Source organism: Nuphar pumila, chromosome 2 (genome assembly GCF_984573655.1).
Source record: "Nuphar pumila chromosome 2, dmNupPumi1.hap1.1, whole genome shotgun sequence".
In the NCBI taxonomy this organism is placed as follows: domain Eukaryota; kingdom Viridiplantae; phylum Streptophyta; class Magnoliopsida; order Nymphaeales; family Nymphaeaceae; genus Nuphar; species Nuphar pumila.
In genome coordinates, this window is record NC_143250.1 from 117749863 (window position 1) to 117771860 (window position 21998).

General features: G+C 36.9%; 1 protein-coding gene across 3 annotated transcripts in view; it reads right to left on the bottom strand.

Moving 5' to 3' along the window:
• Positions 1 to 6930: 6930 nt before the first annotated feature.
• The window catches only part of LOC149846890 (omega-amidase, chloroplastic-like), a 67595-nt gene continuing 52527 nt past the window's right edge, over positions 6931 to 21998 (bottom strand). For 2 of the 3 annotated variants that reach the window (XM_089998192.1, XM_089998193.1), the window contains 5 exons: positions 12697 to 12775; positions 9023 to 9038; positions 7585 to 7665; positions 7394 to 7476; positions 6931 to 7306 (listed from right to left, as the gene is read on the bottom strand). In XM_089998192.1, coding sequence (XP_089854318.1) covers positions 7225 to 7306; positions 7394 to 7476; positions 7585 to 7665; positions 9023 to 9038; positions 12697 to 12775 — 341 coding nt within the window. In that variant the 3' untranslated portion in view covers positions 6931 to 7224. Of the gene's footprint in view, positions 7307 to 7393; positions 7477 to 7584; positions 7666 to 9022; positions 9039 to 12285; positions 12439 to 12696; positions 12776 to 21998 lie in introns of those variants that run through there. The other variant, XM_089998194.1, reaches the window with a different exon arrangement.

Consider the following 21998-nt stretch of genomic DNA (forward strand, 5'->3'; position numbering starts at 1 on the left):
AAAATGCTCTGAATCGATCAACTAAGGGTCTGAACCAGTCCTGAAATAGTCGAATCGGTCTGAAACATATACAAAAGCCCATAAACCCCTAAACATGAATGAAAAAATCTTTGTTCCTTCACTGATTCATGAAAACAGGGTCTCTATATTTAGGAACCGGTGAAAAACCAAAAAGAATCGATCAAAAATGGCTATAAACCAGTCTCAGAATGCATAATTCATGGACCTTATTTCAAACATGATATGATTCAATCCAGATCTAGATCCAGTTCTAATGCGTTTATGATCGAGTCCTATGTTGGATCCCACGATCCATGACCCGATCTAGATCCATACCCCATCCAAACCAGATCCAAATCGGATTTGAATCTACAAACCGACCCAGAACTAGACCCAATCCAAACAAGAATCGAGTCAGCTCTGGGTCATCGAACTGATTCAGATCTGAATCTGATCCATAAAGTATCCAGGTCAGATCTGGATCCTTGACCTGGTTCAAATCTAGATCCATATTCGTAAAGGATCCCGGTCAGATCCGGATCCTGGGTTTGGTTTGTCTGGTCAAACCCAGACCCTAAACCACAAATGGGTTCGGTCTCCAGGTTCGAGCCAGACATCGGGTCCAAACCCGATCCACCTGATCCATAATGGATCTGGGTCCAAATCAAGTCTGCCTCAGGACGGGCGGAGACCCTATCCACCCGAAACGGAGAATCTGGGTCTAGATCGGGTCCCCCAAACTCAGATCCAATACCCGATCCACACAGATCGGGTTCGGATCGGGCCACCCACCGAGTCGGGTTGCACTGTAGATTGCTACAATGGAACCCGATGAGCGTTCAATTTTAAATCGAACGCATTCGGTTTTACACATAAATTGAAAGCCCCACATCGCCCCCCTCTTCGGGCGACCACTGGCATTGGTGGTTCCGTCAGTGAAGGCCACCCCATGGTGACAGACTATCGTCGGCGTATCCTCCCCACCGGCGCCTGCGAAGATAAGGGGAAAAGATTTTGTTTTTTTTAACAAAGGGTTTACCCCTTCTACCAGGCATCTGCTAGTTGTTGTCGCCATTGGCGGCCGGTCAAAGCAGCCGACAACGACGACGGTGACCAGTCACCGCTAATGGTTGCAGTGACTGCAAGCAGGGAACTTCGGTTTCCTGTTATTACAGTGACGCTTACCATTGCCGGCAGCTTCCGACAACCGGTCCTGGATGCCGTCTGCGACGGCCACCCACTGGCGGCCAGCCGCCTAGTGCGCTAGGTCGTCCACAATGGTGGCATAACTGGATGGAACTGTGAAAAGGTTCTGCCCCTGCTACACTACCATCCAACCATCGCTGGATGCAGCCGTCTCCAGCAGCCGGTCGTCGACGTCCTGGGCTGTTTGGTGGTGGTTGTAAAGGTAATAGACTAGCATACAATGGCCGCCTTCGACAGCTGGCCACAACCTTTGGTGGCCAGCTGTGGATGACCACAGCCCATTGCCACTGGCAGCAGTAGGCAAAGTTGCAATGTAGGTTGGGTCTGGATGGGGTTGACCCCCTCACACCTCAAACCAAAACACCGGCCTCCGTCAGCGGCCGGCCTCCTCTGTCGATGGCGAGGGCCAGCTTTTGGCCGCCTGCGGCCAACCATCACGGCCACTCTGTTGGCGAAAAGGCTCCCTGTTGGGGCTACTAAAAAATATGGCAAAAATAAATGGGATTTTGGCGTGAGTACCGCAAGAACGTTGGTGCCCCCAACACGTGCAGCGGAATGCGAGGTGTGGGCCTATAACTCAAGAGAGGGGGGAACATGCTTTGATAACTCAATGTTGACATCCTTTAAATAGAATAGAATAAAATAGGAACGTAAAAGCAAGAATACATACTTGTTGATGTCATGGATGAAACGAGGGTTGGCGTAAGTGCACAGCATTCACCTCATCTTATCGATGCCCACGTCAAGTCGATGGTGAGCAGGACCTTAAAACCAAATAAGAGAAAGAGGACACCCTTGGTTGAACCCGTCAAGCAACCATACCTCTTTAGTGGTAGGTTACCACATTCAGTGGTTATCATGCATGAGAAATTGCAATAACTCACTGTAACTCACATGAGTCTTGCTATCCCATGATGTACTCATGTCAAACCGGGTCACATCAGGTTGAATACTAACCATATTGCAACACCCTTCTCTCCTAGGGATGGCAATGGACCGGGGGAAAGCGGGGCTCCGCCCCGCCTTGCCCCGTTTGGACCGGGGATGAAGGGTATGAAACGGGGATGGAGGCGGGGACGAAGGTTAAAATCCATCCCCGTCCGGAGGTGGAGGCGGGGATGGACTGGCACGTTCCCCCGCCCCGCCCCATCCCCGCCCCGGCCCATCCCCGCCCCCAACCCTTTATATTTTTACTGTTTACTAACCCTAACTCCCTTCCCTAATTTCCTAACCCTGGAGCCGCCGAGCCGGGCCGTCGCCTCTTCCCCTTCCCCATCCGCATTATCATTGTAGCCGGGCCGTCGCTGACCACCGTTGGCCGTCCTAGCTCGACGGGAGGGCGGAGCTCTACCGAGACGTACCCCTCTCCTACCTCTTCCTTACGAAAAATCTTCAGTACATCATCGTTAAGGTGCAGAGCTCCGATCTCCGACTCGTCCTCGGCGACGCTTGGGTGCGAATGCACACCAAGAAGCTTCGGCAGTACGTCGCTAACTACGAGTGCATGGCGTGGAGCGAGGTCGTGGCGGCCATAGCGGAGATGCTGGTGGTGATCGATGCCGAAAGCGCGAGGCGGGCTTTCAGGCGGTTCAACTCCGCCTTCGAGGAGGCATACCGGGCACAGACTGCGTCGATCGTGGTGAAGGACATGAAACGGGGATGAAGGCGGAAACGGGGACGGGGCGGGGACGGAGACGGGGCGGGGACGAGGACGGGGACGGGGAGGGGGTGGAGGACATGAAACGGGGATGAAGGCGGGGGTGGAGGATAAAATCCATCCCCGCCGCGGAGGCGGGGCGGGGGTGGATGATAAAATTTTGAGGCGGGGCGGGGGTGGAAACCTTGTCCCCCGCCCCGCCCCGCCCCACTGCCATCCCTATTCTCTCCTTATGATAGCCAAGTTGGCAATGGCCCTGATGGTATTTGAACCCAAAATCCATTGCTGAAGATAGTTTGAGTCTAACTAGTTCAGTTGTCTTATTTAAGACCAAATATTTTTTTTGAAGGGCAAGCTGAGGTTAGGCAGACCCCTATATCATTGGGTTTTGAACCTGCAACGTCCCAACACAAGGTGACGTGCACTAGAAGCTCTTACCAGACAAGCTGAGCCCCGTTGGTATTTAACCCCAAATATTCCCACAGTGAATGTCTCCACTTTTTTTTTAAGAAAGAAACAGAAAGGAATTTAACAAATTAAGTTCAATGCAGGGTCTGTCAAGGAAACAGAGTAGGAAGTGTTTATGATAGTGTTTTACTGTTTTCTGATAGCTTTAGCAGAAAAACAATTTAGGCAAAAAACATCCTCAAAATAATTTTGCTTGTACAGCAATGGGACAAACAAGGTGTTTCACAAGAAAATACACACATCTAGGTGAGCACCTTCAGAAGGCAAATTCTTTGTGTTCATTAACCAATGACAGAATATAAGATGCTCTCAAGACCGAGAAATTCAAAAGCTAATAGCAGTGTTGTGAGAGGCTTACGCCTCAGTACCTGAAGCGTACGCCTCAGAGGCTAAGCGCAAGCTCAAGGTACTGAGGCGATGTATGAGGCATTTGCAGGCTTGAAGCGCATGCCTCGCGTTGAGGCGCGCTTCGCTTCTAAGGCGTGCGCTTCATGTACAACCCACGAAAATAAAAAAGACAAGGGAGGGAGGGTTTCTTTTAAACCTTCATTCCCCCCCCCCCCCCCCCCCCTTCCCTTTTCGTGCCTCCCCCAAACCTCTTTAAAAATCGCAGAGGGGAGGGATAGCTTTCTCAGAATCTCAGCATGCACCTCCCTCCTCCTCGTCTCTCGCTCCCAGCACTGATGACCTCGTGTTTGACACCTCTCAGGGGAGCTGATGCCGCCTCCTTCCATGTGTTCCGATCAACACCGCCGATGACCTCGAAGGTATGCACCCTCTCTACCTCTGTCTTTTTCTTCTCCTTCTCCCTCCTTTCTGTTATGTTCGTCAGGAGGCCGGCGGCCCCTTGCTGCGCCTCTCCTCTCTCTGCATATGTCGGGGGAGCGGTAGGAGGTCAACGGCCCCCTGCCGCATCTTCCACCTCTCTCTCCCTTTCTGTTTTTGGCAGGCATGGGCTTGCCCCCTGCATCTTTTGAAATCTTGGCAGGAGAGGGGAGGGGAAGGTACCTAGAGAAGAGTTTGCCGATAGCAGAAAAGATGATGACACCAACTTCAGCATCGCAAAGAATGGAGAGTTCTTGGGCTTTCTTGAATAACCCTCTCCTCTTCTTTGAGAAGGTCACTTGCCTCGCTGTGATGTTGTCGATCTTCTTTATCTGGATCTTCTCTCACGCCATTTCAAGAACCACACAAACCTTGGAAATAGAGAAAGCAAACCACCATTCTAGAGAATAATAAACAGGCTATCGATGATATCAATACCACCAACAAAAGTCGTACCTCTTTTCTGAGTTGATTTGAGATTTCTTATTCATTCTCGATATTTATTAGCAGTGATGTCGTACCTCTTTTTTCTTTTCTATAGTTTTTGTTTTCTAGTTTTTTCTTTTCGTTATTTTTTTTAAAAAGAGAGGAAGATAAGTGTAAATCAGTAGAGAGAGAGAGAGGGTGATTTCTATTGTGATGTAGACTGTCCCGTCCGTATTTTCTTCCTTGTTGGCTTGGCAGAAAATGATATAATTACCGACGTACTAGCATTAATGCAACTACTTATCTCTCTTTTTTTTACAAAACTTTCTTACGATTTCAATCTTAGATCACATACTTAATTTGTTTAAAATATGTATTGATAAATAAACATATTAAATAAAATAAAAAATAAAAAAACATGAGAAGAGAAGCTTTTGAAAATTTTTTCCTTTACCTTTTTCTAGCATTGATCAAGATAAGTTTGTCTGTTATGAACATAGAGGAAACCAAATCCAACTAATGACTTGAGAGATATGGGTACACATGAAATGGTAACTACCCATATAAAATTTTCATTATTTTATTAATATTATATATTTTATTATTTTGATCATGAAGCTTACGCTTCAACGCCTCGAGGCTTACGCCTCACTTCATAACAGGCTCAACGCCTCGCTTCGCCTCGTCGCATTTAACAACCTTGGCTAATAGCATCTAATATTTTTCCTTTTGCACAGAAAATGACTTGCCCACTAATTTTGTTGACAGCTAATGGCATCATCATCTGATTCTCTCAAAATGCCTCTGGCATTTTCCACAGATGAAATTTTCTAATTCTTTTTTAAAAAGTACGTCATAATAGGTCGCCGATGAATTTTCAAATGTAAAGATTTTAATTTTGTGTCAATTTAGTTAGACTTACTATCAAAACAATTAGTTAAACTTAAGTTATTCAATTATGGTCATCACTATCGGCTATATTAAATTGTAAAATATACCCCAAGATCATAACATTTCAGGAAATTTTATATATATATATATATATATATATATATATATATATATATATATATATATATAGTCACTAGAATATGTTTAATAGAAATATATTGACTAGACTATAGACCAAGATTTTGGTGGGGGTTTTTTTAAATCTCAACGAACGGATGAAATCTACGTGCTCAGTTTTAATGGGACCAACTCTCAGAACCGCCAATTATGACATAACCAGGATCTTTCAAGGCTTGAAAATCAACGGCTCAAAATTTTCATAAATATTTGCGCATCTAAAAATTGTATTTTTTGTGAAAAAAAGATGATCTGATAGTCTTCCTAACAAATATACTGTGCCGAACACATCTAAAGGGTCAGATTTGCAAAAAAAAATCAAAAATTCCTAGTTCAAACTCCAATATATATATATATATATATATGGCAAATATATGGTGGTTTTGTACCATGATACTTTCCTGTAGTACGCACTCTTGTTTGCATAAATCTAACCATCAAATGGTGAATCTAACCATACAGATGTGTTCAACATGGTTTATTTATAATGTTATAATGTTTGCCAATGTCTAATACATCATAAGATCCTACTTTTGAAACGGAAAATCACCAGCTCAGAATTCATGAAAATAAGGGTGGTCTAGAAATGGTATAAAACATCATATTTTAGTCAACTTTAACACAAGAAAGTAGTAAATAGAACATGTTAAGCATAATCCAATTGCTAGATTTTGCATTTGGAGTTTAGATCCACGTAAATCAAGTGTGTGTATATAGGAAAAATATATGATGGTTCTGCACCGTGATACCATACGGTGGTACACACTTGTTTTCGTAGATCCATCCATTAAATGGAAATCTAGCTGTATGGATGTGTCTAGAATAGTTTATTTACTATGTTAGAAAGTTTTATCATGTTTAATACACTGAAAACATCCATTTTTGAAAGAGTGAAAATCAACAGCTCACATTGATGAAAATTAAGGTGGTTTAAAACTGGCATAAAATGTAATATTTGAGTCAACATTAATACAAAAATAATAAACAAAACATTCTAAACATGATCCAACGGTCAGATTTTGTATTTGGAGCTTAGATCTATGTAAATTAAGTACGACCATAGAAGCGCCCATATATATACTCAAATTGATCCGATAATGAACACAAAACCATGCCCATAAGTTCCATGCAATCAATAGATCAAGTTTAAGCTTCAAATTGAAGCCTAGTTAAGTCTAGCCTTCGCCCATGCACTTCTTTATAAACAAGTAATTCTATTTTTCTGAAAGGAACACGACTGTTTTAATCTTAAATTATAAGCTATTAAGGCAATAAGGATATCTCCACAACTGTTTGCATTTCATTATTTCATCTGTTCAATGGATTTACAGACATCCCCTTATCAGAGTTTCTAAATTTTCCACATAAATGCCAGGCTAAGATTTTGAAAAACCACGCATTCCAAACATTCCTTATTCTGGCATTTTTGCAGCAGTCATACATACAGTCAAGCAAGCACAATATTTGCCCAGATTTTACTCGCTGGTGAATAGTTATACAAAAACTCCCCTGTTAATGGAGTTCCTTTAATAATAGGTAATTAATTCCAATGCAAAAGCCTAAGAGTCGAAGGATTACTCAGTTTCCCTTGATCTCTGGATATCAACAAGTTGATACAGATCCCCACGCCTTTGCTTCTCCAGAGGAAGGTTCATTCTGCAATAAAAGTACATGAAACCATTGGATTAACCAAGAAAATAAAGTAGAACGGGGGACAAAGAAATTTCCAGACAAATCTTTAACCTTCTCAATTCAACTTGTGAGTAGTCAATTTCAGCTATTATGGTTGTCTCCTCATGCTCTGCTGTTGCAATTATTTCACCAAACTTCCAAAGGGAAAAGGGGAAAGAAAAAATAAATAAATAAGTTTCATCAACACCAGATCTTCCATAAAGTGAAACTAAAACAATAAACGGCCTTCTAAACATGCATACAGGTCCAACAAGAGTGGAGTGACCCCAGGCAATATAACCAGCACCAACATCTCGAGCTGGTGAACATGTTGCTACAAATAACTGCCATCCAAACATATACGAGTTAGCTTCCTCAAAATGCCTAAATCATGTCTTCATAAGGCAATGCTAGGAAAGAGCATGCATGAGTATTTTGCCAAAAGTAGGGATGTAAACGGTTCAGGTTCGGATTGGATGTGGTAAATATCATATTCGACTAATCGAATGTTGGCTAAATGGATTCTAATTCGGATGGTGAAAAGCTTATACCAGATCCTCTTTTTTACATGTAAATGAATTCGGATATCCATCAAATTCGGATATTTGTTAGATTCGGTAGCAAAAAATCAAAACCATATCCGCATCCAGTTGTAATCAGCTATGGTTTTGGCTTACCAAATGCAACTACATGGAATCAAATTCAGCTAAATATAGGATAAAATCTGATTCATTGACATCCCTAGCTGAAAGGCTGAAATACAATTAATACCGCCTCTATTTTGCCGACAGGCTGGAACACAACTATTGCCCACCTCTCTGAATGGCACCTTATATGACTAGGACTATTTATGTAACTTCTGAAGCTAGAAGATTCATGGTATTCAGTGAGCACATAAAATAGACCAGAAAAGCAGTTAAATGGCACAGCAATTTGATAAGCAGGTCCATATACACGTAAAAATTGTCACCAACAAAGAAACTAATTTTTTTCATTTCACTTGAGATGACTTCACTGGGGCTTGAATGGGCTTGGCTCTGATTGAAACCCTGCACCTGCCAGGGACAACTGTACCTGCCTCAGACTTACGAGGCTTACGCCTAGGCCTGATCATTGCCCCAAACATGGCTAAAAATTGCATTCATAATAAAAAAAGGCAGGCTGTTTCTTTTCCTAAGGTGCCAAGCCTGATTCCATCCCAATAATTAAACCCAGGGTGGGTTCAGCCTGGCCACACCAGGCTGGTTACTTGAAGCACATCAACCTGTCCAACCAATGTCCAGCCATAAACTTGACAAGGTAGATTTCAACAGAATCCATAAACTCATCCATTGATGGTGAAAACTTATTTCCAGTACATGCCAAGAGAAAAGGAAAGAATATTTTCTGCAAATAAAAGAAACTAGAAGCTTGTTGATCTTCTCTTAGTGGAACTCTTTTTTTAGACAAAAGATGCCTTTCTCATGATTTCAAAAAGGATCTGATCAGGGCATTAGAAGCCAATATATCCCCTAGTAAGTTTTCCCATGAACACACAGAAAGCAAAAACTTTCTCTGCTCTATAAAAAGAATATGCAGAAGTGCTAACCTTATTAGATATGCAGCGATTTGGATGCAGGCATATGAATGCAGAAATGGTAAAAGCAAAAAACTAATACTAGCAAGCAAATCTCCTGAAAGATATACAATACTAAAAATTACCTGGTTATCAACCGCCCTGTGACAACCAAAGGAACAAAATACATGATCAGTAATCATAATAACCAAAGAAAAGCAAATTCCATAATGCACTGAATAATCAATAACCAAAGAAAAGTATATTTCACAATGCATTGGATAACCCTACAAAAGAACCCATACAATGTATACCTGAAGGAAGAATTCAAAGCATGACGTTACTATTATATAAAGCATTTTTTCTTAAAAAGACTTCAATTAATTTCAAGGAACATAGCAAGGATGAAGATTCTGAATTCATACCGCATCTGATATAGGAAACTAATGTTGGATGCTGTAATTGTGTCCTCACATTATTTTTTTTATTCCAAAAAATCAGACTAGGTAGCTATCAAGAGCATTATGTAATTGGGAAGATGTGAGAGAGGTGTTCCTCACATTATTTTTTTTATTCCAAAAATTCAGACTAGGTAGCTATCAAGAGCATTATGTAATTGAGAAGATGTAAGAGAGGTGTTGAAATCATGTGTTGTTGCTCAAAGCTCCAAGAGACATGAATACAAACAATACCAAAAGCTATTTTACGAGGTAATAAGAAAAAGCCTCTAATACCTAGACTATGAATGCCGGAATAAAAAATGGCAAAAAAATACATAAAAGGACAAAAATACCTTAGTACAAAAGTCTATAAATCTATAATACATTATATTATATTATACAGACAGGTAAGACATTAACCTTTTCATACACCGCCTCACTAAAGATGGTAAAAGAGGAACCATTGTGGTTTGAAGATGAGTATGAAACCAAAAGGTACGTTCAGTCCTCACAAAGATTATGCAATATAGTGTTCTAATCACACATAAGATAAAAAGATGGTGGCATTGAGATACTCCTAACACATAGAGACAATTAATCTTAATATGCTTTATTTACTTATGAATTGTTTAGATCTTCACTTTGTTGCAGTGAAGTGAAGCTAATTAAGAAGTTATATACTATCCTGGAAGTGGCTGGAACCGTAGCTCCATATTGTGGTCGTTCTAATAGATAATGCGCTCTCATCTTGTTTCTTGTTACACCAAAAATCAAGAAATCGTCAAGAAAAAAACACAAAATCCAATGATTAAGTGTCGATCATGAACAGATCCCCAAAAAACTAAATCTCAACCTACTCTAAGCTGAAGAGAATATGTCAAAGAGAAGAAGGTGGTGTGATATTTCAAACTTATTGAATAATCCATAAAATTGCTATCACGCAAACTAATTAAAGAGCATTCATAAACTAACATGAACAATAAGTAATATCATTCTTGAAAATGGTTGAATAGATTAGACACAACTGGCAATAAATGGTAGAGGGTCTCTAAGTAACTCTCCATTTGTAGATCTAAGCTTGGAATTAACTTTAATTGGCATATCCACAGGTTTAACATCATTAGCTAAATGAGCCAGAGTTAACAAATTGCTGGTATATTTATGTTAAGATAATAAATACTCTCTTTTAGAATAGAAATTTTTAATCCTAGAAGATAACACAAAATATCCAAATCCTTCATTTCAAATGTTGAGTCATACAATCATTTATACTTTTATCTCAACCTATTAGCACATCTTCTACAGAAAGAGTGTTGAGCACCTATAGCTACATTCATAGTGTTAAAAGAAATAGGCTCAATGCAGATCGTGTTGATACATTGGTGTATATTCATTCGAATCTTCGATTGATTGACAGGTATAATTCAAGTGTTTTGTACTTTTGTTTTGATATCTTATAAAATATTTATCTATCATTGATTATTTGTTAGCATTCATATTTTGTATTCTTATTATAAAAAGGTACAACAATCGCTACAAAGGACCTAGTCAAAAATAGGATATTAATCTAAAACTTCCTATTGTAGAAGAAAATATGTTAAGATTAGAGGACATGCGTTAGAGAGATTTGGATAATAGTGCACAACAATCAAGCACTATTTTCAAATCCAAAACCAAAGATGCACAGTCAAGACCTCCATTGCTCTGATAATCATACATACAAATGAAGTTAAAGAGGATATAAACCAATCCAACAGGACTAGTAGAACTAGTGCAGATATACAAGAGCAACCATCAGTTCCCCAAGGTCGGATTGATCGTTTCTTTAGCAGGAGACCTAGGCAAGGTATGTGTTATGCATCTTGTGTTTTTTATTTTCACTTTCTTCTATGTATGTATTTCTTATATTTTAAATTAAGGTTTTTAAACATTTTAAGTTTTCAACATATTCATTATAGGAAATGAAGGAAGGAACAAAGGGCATGGTCATGGAGGGCGTGGAGGACGTGAACGACATGATGATATAGGAAGTTCTTCTCGATCTATTGTTGACCTGAAGGGCAAGAGAAAGATGACAGATTATTGATTGTTGACAATGAAATGAACTTTTGAATTCTTGATTATTCTTTTGATTATATGTAGTTGAAGTAGTTCAACATAGAAACTCTTATGTTGCATTAGCCATTTGGCAGTACTTGTAATATTTTGTTGGTTTGATTTTGGTGATATGTACTTTTGTTTTGAAGTTTTATGAAATGAAGTAGTGACTTATGTTAATTTTAAAGTTTATAACTTTATACTTTAATTAAACTTTAAATGCTTGAAATTAAATTATGTTTTTACTTTTTAGTGCTTAAATGTGTAATTTGTTTTATGCACTTAAAAATTTAACCATATCTCCATGTAATCTTTTAGTTTATTGATTTGTCATTTTCTATGTTGAAGAGATCACATCAAATAACAAGTCATTTGATTCTTTTATTGAAAAAGGTATGCTTCTTAATTAAATTTATTAGTTTTCTTAATGCATTATTTATTAAATGCTTGCATGCATTTGTTAAATGGTTGAAACAGGAATGTGAATTATGATGTTTTTTATGTATTATTTATTAAATGCTTGCATGATGCATTTGTTAAATAGTTGCAACCGGAATATGAATTATGGATCTCTTTTATGTATTATTTGTTAAATGTTTGCAACATGATGCATTTTTAAAATGGTTGCAACATGAATATGAATTCTGAATTTTATTTTATATATTATTTATTAAATGCTTGCAGTAGATGTATTTGTTAAATGGTTGCACTTTGTATATATAATTCAGTTTTTAGATACTCATGTTTTATTTTGTCAATGATAACATAAATCTTATATTTTGATAAATTAGAAAAAATATAGTTACATTTTTGCTTTTCTTTTGATTCATATTTGCTTCTTACTCGAATCCTAGGTCGCTTCCTTCTTCGTCCCTCCCTTTGAATCCTGATTCGCTTCTGGTTAGCTTCCTACATCACTTCCCTTCTCGCTTCTGAGACGATTCCCGGTTTGCTTCTAAGTCGTCCTGCGCTTCCCGCTTCCTAAAATTTTAGAAGTGCCTCGCTTCCGGCTCCCGCTTCCTCGACTGGCACTCATAGAGAAAACCAGATTACAATGATAATACTCAAGTATTTAGACTGTTTATGTCTTAAACAACAAATTTGATATGTACAAAATTCACATTGCAAATAAAAATATGATGACATTCAACATGTTACTAGAATAGTTTACACTATTAGATCTAGCTTATTCTCATGCCCGCTGACAAACATAGTTATAAAAGAGAAAATGAAAGAATTGTAATCATAATAGGAGCACAAAAGCAACCACAACTCACTACTACCTTGCCCGCTGTAGTAGTTCCCAATGCAATGGACCTGTAGTCATGTTAAATGCTCCAGGGTAGCACAAGAGATGAGCACCTGAAAACCAGATTGGCATCCTCCAATTCAGTTGTGGATTATCAGTAAAAGCAGAAAATGCAGAAAGCACTTCACATGTCAGTCATAGATTGTTTGCTCTTCCTATACTATGAAACCCTATTTGACAACTTGCAAAAGGATTCTGCTTTTTAGCATTTTATGATATTAAGCCAGTTAAAATCAAAAGAGAGTGACAAAAGTGGTCCAAGGGTAAACAACAGACAACTGACAACATTGATTCTTGGAAGAGGTTGTTAAGAAAAACCATTCCAAAATATGGCTAGAATCTGAACTGGGTTTACCATTTACAGGTGAAAACATACAGCATAAGTGAATGTTGGTGATGGGGCACATAAAGATCCTTGACATATAGAACATGCACAAACATGTATAGATGATGAACCGTGACAATTGTACTGATCAATGATACTGCATGTAGCTGCAGATGAAAGTGCACCACCATGTCACATAGGTACCGGAACAATTAAGGGTGCAAATATGGAGGGTACAACATGGAAATTTATGAACACATGAGTATGAGGTTACATCTGTGTGTGTGTAAGTTGAATTGGTGTGGGGATTTGGACCAGATCAGATCCACACCATTAACTGTTAAGATTAAATGTATCCTTTTGTATATATACATATATATGTATATTGTTATTTATACATATACGTACTTATGTATATAGTATAGTATATACGTATATGTTCACGTGTATACATATATATATATATATATATATTTATATACATACAATATGTATATATTATATATATTTATTATAATATATATATATATATTGTAAATATATATATATATTGGGGACTAAGTCAATCAAGTTGACTTAGTCCCAACGGCTAGAATTCTAGCCGTTGGGAGGCTTCTCCTTTTTTGGCTATTGAGAGGACTTCCTCTCCTCCTCTCCTTTACTTCTTCCTTCCCTTCTTTCTACAAATAAAGGTTGTGTGTGTATGTGTAAGGTAGAGAGAATGATGGGTAGTATTAGGGTTATGTATTATTATTCTTTGAAGTATTGTAGTGAGGCTTGAATGTAATTGTATTTTGTATTTTTTTCATGTCCATTATGAATAAAATTATTTATTTACATTTTGATGTGTATCCTTTAATTCTCAAGTTTGATGTTCAAATGTATAATGTTTTGAGTCTTGGAGATTATCATGGAGTGCGTTGGAATCCACACCATTTCGTGGCATGGTATCAAAGCAAGGCATCAGGGTCTTGGAAAGGATTTTGCATTCTGGTATGTATCTTCGGCTTCTTGTGTTTTATATGTATGATAAGTTGTAAAAGGAGTTATGTTAAATATATATATATATATATATATATTTTTTATTTATTGAAGTAGGTAAAAATTGTTGTGTTTTGATATGTCTTAGAATATGGATATCTATAGTGAAAAACTATATTTTGCAAAGATATATATGCTTTTACACAACTCATTTTCATTTGAATAAAAATATATTTCTATATTGTGTCTTATTGTGTATCCCCTTTGTGAGATTTGTGATTGTGTTCTTTTAGAACACCTCTTTTTTATTACCTTTATGGGTATTGTGAGTGTGTTTCTTAGAGAACACCATTGTAGTTATTCACTCAAGTTGAAAATGTGGCTTCTTAAAATATTATATTTTTTTTTGGCAAAATACTAAAATTCATATTTCTTAGCATATGTATGTTCTATCTTTGAAATTTTTAATATATTATGATATGATCAAGAATGATCTTTTATTATGATCTATTTTTTAATATGTTATTTCATATATATTGAGCAATATTGCTCTATTAAGTAAACATTTTTTTTTCAAATGACACGTGTTAGATTAAGATTTCCTTTTTGGTATATTCTTAAAGAAGACTTTATTAAATGGCATAAGTATGACTTGGTGTCGTATAAAAAATAAGTTCATCTCTTGTGATTTCTCTATTGCATATAGATATTATACATCATGCTTATTGAAGAATGTTACATTATGAGAAAAAATCTCTTGTTTAGTGTGATCATATATATGTGGATCTTTATGGCTCTTAGGGAGTATTTTATAAAAAACATCTATATTTTTTTTATGACTCTTGTTCTTCTTTGTGAGGATCGTATGTAGCCCTTAGATGGCTCTTTGTATCTCGCCTACTAGTGTTTTTTTATTTGTGTCCTTGTGCACTAGTGCACTTAAGTTTTTTTATATAACTCTTGAGAATCTCCATTTTATTGCCTTCAATTGCTTCACAATAGACTTATGATTTAGCTCTAACTTTTTGTGATATGTGTTGTCTCACTAATGAGATTTATTGATCTTTTTATATGTGATGTGATTAGTGCATTTGTTTTTTCATTAGTGGATTTATAATCTTTTGAAGGATTCTCAAACTTCATAATTCTGTCACTTTTATGAAAAGTGCTTATATTAGGCATGACTCGATATTTGCTTATTCAAGTTCATGAAAATTGTCATAAGACATCATGTATTGCATATAATTGCATCCATTGACATATTGTTGTGCATATAATTGCACTAAGTTTTTTTTATGCTAAGGTTTTTACCCAACTTATATTGAGTTTGATTTGAAACTTGTCTTTTCAAATCGAATATTTGATATAAACACACCCATTTGAAAATTGAATTATATGAGTATGTATTGCCTTTTTATGGCATTTTGATTTGTTCATCACAAAATTTTATATGATGCATCATCTTTCTTGGCCTTGTTGGTTTAGGGTTAGCCATTGAGGTGAGTTGTATGTGCACCTCATGTCATCTTATCAATCTAGATTTCTAAAGGTTACGAGTGACATGATGTCACTTGTCTTTGGTCTGATTGATGGTTGATTGGCCTCTGAACTAATTATTGTTGGTATTTCGAGTTAGTCGTTGAGGTGAGTTATCTGTGCACCTCAAATCATCTTATCAATCTACAATTATCAAAGTTTATGTATGTCGTGTTGACACCATTCTTAGATCTAATTGATAGTTGATTGGCCTCTGAATCCATATATGTTTTTGTTGATTCAGAGATGTTTGTTGGGGTGAGTTGTATGCACCTCGTTTTATGTCAGTTTAAATTGTCAACTTATGGTTTGGCTATAACTGATAGTTGTTTGATCTCTGGATCTGAGTGTGGTGTTTCAGTCATTTGTTGTATGGTCATTATTATTATAGATGATTATAACTCTGTTTATCTATGATGGTTATCTATTTTTGAAACTATGGTATTTCGGAAGATGGTAAAATTGATATTTTTATTAATAACATTAGTATGCTTCCATTACAAGTTTTCTTACCTCGAGTGTCTTTTTCTTTTATGCCTCTTATCTAAATGTCATTATATGTAGACAAGAGATGTTTGTTCACACCTTTGTGTGTGTTTTTAGCCCTTTATTGGCATTAAGATTATACTCTTGATCTAGTCACTGATACAGTTACTTTTTTAGTGTGTTACTTTTTTAGTGTGTAATTATATGTCGACAAGAGATATTTATTCACACCTTCGCATGTGTTTTTAGCCCATTGTTGGTATTATACTCTTGATTTAGTCGATAAACTTGACTTTTTAGTGTCATTATATGTAGACAAAAGATGCTTAGTCACACCTTCGTGTGTGATTTTACCCCTTCGTTGGCATTATGCACTTATTCTAGTCGCTGATACACTTGTTTTTAAGTGTCATTATACGTAGACAAGATGTTTATACACATCTTCGTATGTCTTTGGCCGTTTAGTGGCATGTTAATTATGCTCTTGTTCTAGTCATTGATACACTTGATGTTTGAGATTTGGAGGCCTAGGAAGTAATTGCTTGTGGTGGTTAAACTAGTGTTTTAGTTTGATTCATTCATTATAATGTATGAGATTTTTAAAATCTATTCGTAAATTTTTTAAACTCATTTTCTCTTTTATGAGAAATGGTTGTTGAAATATTTTCATGCATTTTGCATTGTATATGCTTTACTTGCATGAGTTATCCTATGATTAATTGTCTTGCATAATTTGCATAAGGTTATGTTTTTTCAAGCATATATTCAATAAACAAATATATATTTTAATTTTGCTTGTGTTGCCCTTTGTTGGCTCTTTGTATTGTCCCATAATGGACTTGTGCTTATGCACTTTTGTGCTTGTATTGTGCCTTCGTATTTTTGTATTGTCCATGTTTGGACTTGTATTTGCTTTTGTACTTTGTTTTTTATAATTTTGCATATTTCATTACATGTTTTTCTAAGCATTTCATTAGTGAAATCTCTTATGTGTATGCCCATAGTGGCTATTGTGTGTATTTGACACTTGGTATTATCTTTTGAAAAATTAATGTTTCTTTAACACTTTTGTCTTTTATATCTTCCGCTGTGTAAAATTGTCTTGTGATTTTAACTCTTTTGTGAGTTCTTTCTTTAGTAATCACATCTTTTATGTGATAAATATATGTGTATTCACTTTAACTAATGCATGTTTTCATGTATAATTAAAATGATAAAAGTTCATCTTATTTGAAAATTAATGTTTGGTTCTCTTTAAATGATGTTAACTTAGATAATTTTTATATTGTGTGCTTGGCCATCCTCTCTCCATAATATATAGCTAATATAATTATCCTTTGAAATCTTCTTAAGATATATTTTTGTATAGTTGGGTGTTTTGTTAGCTCTATTTACAGGTTTGATGATAATTAAAAATCTCCTGTCTAATGGAGCATACAATAGAGCACCTCCTGAAGGAAGCTATGAATGAAAGAAATTGATGAAGACAAATGATATTTTATGTAATGAGTTGCTTATTTGCATTTGCAAACTTACAGTGAGTCACTGGAAGTTTGAGGGGGGCTGTTAAGATTAAATGTATCCTTTTGTATATACATATGTATATATGTATATTGTTATTTGTACATATACATACTTATATATATAGTATAGTATATACGTATATGTTCACATGTACACTTATATATATTTTTATATACATACAATATATATATATATTATATCTATATTTATTATAATATATATATATATATTTACAATATATATATTGAGGATTAAGTCAAACAAGTTGACTTAGTCCCAACGGCTAGAATTCTAGTTGTTGGGAGGCTTCTTTTTTGGCTATTGAGAGGACTTCCTCTCCTCCTCTCCTTTATAAATAAATGGTGTGTGTATGTGTAAGGTAGAGAGAGTGATGAGTAGTATTAGGGATGTGCATTATTATTCTTTGAAGTATTGTAGTGAGGTTTGAATGTAATTTTATTTTGTATTTCTTTTCATGTCCATTATGAATAAAATTATTTATTTACATTTTGATGTGTATCCTTTAATTCTCAAGTTTGTTGTTCAAATGTTTAATGTTTTGAGTCTTAGAGATTATCATAGAATGCATTGGAATCCGCACCATTTTGTGACATTAACACACATGAATGGCATTTGTATAAAATATTTGAAAAAAAAGGCACCTCTTTCTAAGTAGGCTTTTCTTCAAAAAGAAAAAGGAGGGGGGCAGGGAGAGGGGCATGACCCCTATTTTGTCCCCTAACCACCCCCACCCCCCACTCCCCCCAAAAAATTCCCTCTGATGATGAAGAAGAAGAAGATGAAAGAGATGGAGGAAGAAGAAGAGACAATAGATCTCTCTCCCTCCCCCTTTGCTCCTTGTTCTTCTTCTTCTTATTCTTCTCCTGCCAGTTATTACGCCAACTGGCAGGAAGGGGAAGGGTAGGGGGATTGTCTCTTGGGTCAGATCAAGGGCCATACCAAAAAGGCCCCACCCCTCTGACCAGGTCAACTAAAAGAAAAAAAGGTGGATTTGGATCATGACTGTGCTGGGTCTGACCGAATCCAACTCAAGCCATACTCAACCCATACCCAGTACTTATGTCAACATGGGTACTAGGACCTGGATGGTGCACCAATGTTGAATAGACACCGCCATAATAGCTCACATATTGGGCTTTGATTATAAAAAGTATATGTTCCCAAAATATCTCATAGCCTTACTGCAAGCCACTTGAACTTAGCTTATTGAATCTGTCATAAACACTCATTTTTCAGCTGTCTTTGCATAAAAATGGCATGTTTAAGAAAATGGCAACAGGTCCTTGTGAGTTGTGTCTAGCCCCCCCAGCTTAGAGCTTCTTGTGAAAGAGTTTTATATAGATATTTAAAATATAATGTGCCTCTGGACCTTGACAATTAATATATCAATGTCAGTAAGTTTGAGTGTCTGCATGTGCATGTGTATTTGTCCACAAGAGGAGTGCATAACCAAAATGCTGTCCTTCAATCCTTTCCAATAAAAATGTAATAAACGAGACAGCAAATTATGAAATCCTCATTATATTCCATGCCTTGAAAGCATAGTTTAAAAACCAAGTGACTTTTCACTCAGTCTAAACTTGGCACTTAGGCATTTTGCACCCATGTGTTTGTGTGTGTGTGTGTGTGAGAGAGAGAGAGAGAGGATATTAAACAATAGCAGAAAAGTCTATAACATCAAAGTTATTGTCATGTACGTAACAATTAAAATCATGTTTTGTGATGTAACTCACATAAAGGATCAAAAACTATTAGGTGTAGAAAATAGATTCCTCAAATTTACGAATCACTAAACTAGTGCACTGAGTATCAAAATCATTTAATTACTAATGCATAAGTGCATAACTATTCTACTCCACAATCAACTATCATGAAGAGAACTTGGTTGTGAACTTGTGATATTAATAAAGCAATCAAAGTTTTAAATGCAAAAACAATATCACAAACACAGAGTAATAACAGCAATTACAAAATTACTTCCATCTTCACGAAGGTTAGCATGAAATAAATTCATGTACAAAATAAGACAAGTAAACTTTGTCTCTATCGTCACAACTACTATGGACAACATAAATTATGTGTAGTTAAAACCTAAAAATCTGAAAATGACAAGGTAGATAAACGTGGACTGGTTGAGGGGAGTGACTGAGTAGACTCAGTCAACTCACGAGTTTCTAAACTACGGTTAAAAGAATAGCCTTTTTAGGTAATTGTGGCTCAAAATATAGTTTCATAAAACAGTATTATATTTGAGGAACCACTATCGTCAGAAAATGTATGGAAGGTAGAATTATTACTTAGTTTTTTAAATGTAGCCATGTATGCGGGTTTGTTTGCTCATATTAAAGTTCTTGAAGTTAATTCTCTTTAAATAGGTCCATGAGAAGTAGTGGAATGTGTCCCCGTTTAAGAATTAAGGATCAGACTTTCTCCCCCTCAGCTCCTACAGTTTTATTTTCAATATACGCTATGTGCTCTCAAGAACAAGATAATAAGCTCTAGATTTAGTTTGAAAGGATCCTGACGAATACAAAATTGACCAACGGATGAGAACCTAAGGATATGGAAAACTAGCAAGGAGGAGGGCTAAATTCCCAAACATTAGAGTGGATCCTTTTTTCTTTAACCAATAAAAATAAAATGTCATGAAAAATGGTACATATTGAGGTAGGTGACAAGAAGTCATCCCCAGGTAAATGCATTGTTATGAAGACAAAAAGTTTAAAAATGTAGCACTTAGGTGGTGCCCTGACCAACAATGGTCTTGAAAAAGTAGTACTTTGTATATCACATATGTCATACAGAATTTACCATGTATTCTGGGTCTGGACATTATACCGGGTCCGGATATTATACCAGACCCGGACCCATACTGTATATCAAAACATAAATACAGGTTTTAGGTCATAATTTCATTATTGAAATCGTGACAGCCACAGCCCCTCTTCTCCTCTTCTTCTCTCTTTCTCACAAAACAGATTCTAGTGAAGAATCTCACATGGTATCAAAGCCGAGATCCACCTAGGGCTTGAAGGGGCTTCCAAAAGGTGCGACCTGACTGTTCCAATCAAGAGAGGTTCGAGGTTTCTTATTTCTTCCATCTCTTCTTTTCATAAGTTTTTTTTTCTGTCTGGAGGATTCATGTCTCACGTGGATCCCTAAAATCGTTCGAGGTTTCTTATTTCTTATTCTTGTCTGGAAGGATCACGTTTCACATGAATCCCTAGTTTCAGGTGAATCCCTAAAATTGACCCATCTTCTTCGTCTAGAATATTCAGATCTGGTCGTGTTTCTGCACCAGATCTGAAATACTCCACCTCTGCGCATTCTTCTTTTTCACTTGAACCGAAATATTCAGATATGAGCATGAAGTTGCATTAGATCTGAAATATTAAGTTTCCTTTTTTTTTTCAGACTTTATATTTGATAGCAAATTTCAATCTGAGTCTACTCTATCAAGCGTCTACACTCTACAGTATATTTCTTCTTGTTGTCACATCTGATATTCATATAGCATTCTGCCTTCTATCCACATCATACCCATATGCGTTTTGTCTGAAAACACAATCAGTTTTAAATTTTGTTCAAAGTGTGTTGTTCAGAACTTCTTATTGCGTTAATCACAAACCTTATAAATATAACAAGAGGAAAGAAAATTTAGATCTGGTTCTCCTTTTGAATCTGAAATTTTCTGATCGCCAGTTTCTTGAAGGTTGCCCAGCTTCAAAAAAAAAGGGGGGGCGACCAACAAAGTTCTCTGGCAATAGATTGGGCACTTCATGAATACCCTTGTTAAAAAAAAAATCATCATGGATTCCCTTTCTTCTCAATCGAGTCTTCCTTCGAGTTTCCTCAATCAGCTTGTTTCCGAAAAGTTAACCACCTCAAACTTCTTGATTTGGAAGAGACAAATCATTCCTTTTATAAGGAGCCAAGGTCTCTTAGGTCATCTGGATGGAACCACTCCAGCTCCGATAGAATTTATTACGAGAGAAGAGAAAGATGATAAAGGGGCAACTTCAATTGTGTATGTCAAAAATGCAGAATATCTCAACTGGGAAAGGAAAGGCCAATCAGTAGTTGCATACATTACCTCTACATTGTCTCAAGAGGTTCTTGTTGCAATCCCTGACAATTGTACAGCCCTGCAACTTTGGGAGAGATTGGTTCAGACGTATTCACAAGTTTCATAGACGATGATGGTTTTTCTCAAGAGGGAATTCCAGCTGCTGAGAAAAGACTCCATGACCATCATGGAATATCTAAACAAGATGAAGACTATCACAGACCAACTTGCAGTTATAGGATGTGCAGTGAGCGACAGTGATATGGTGCAACAAACTCTGAGTGGACCGGGATCCGATTATAATATGATTGTCACTTCACTGTTGTGCTTGCCTGCT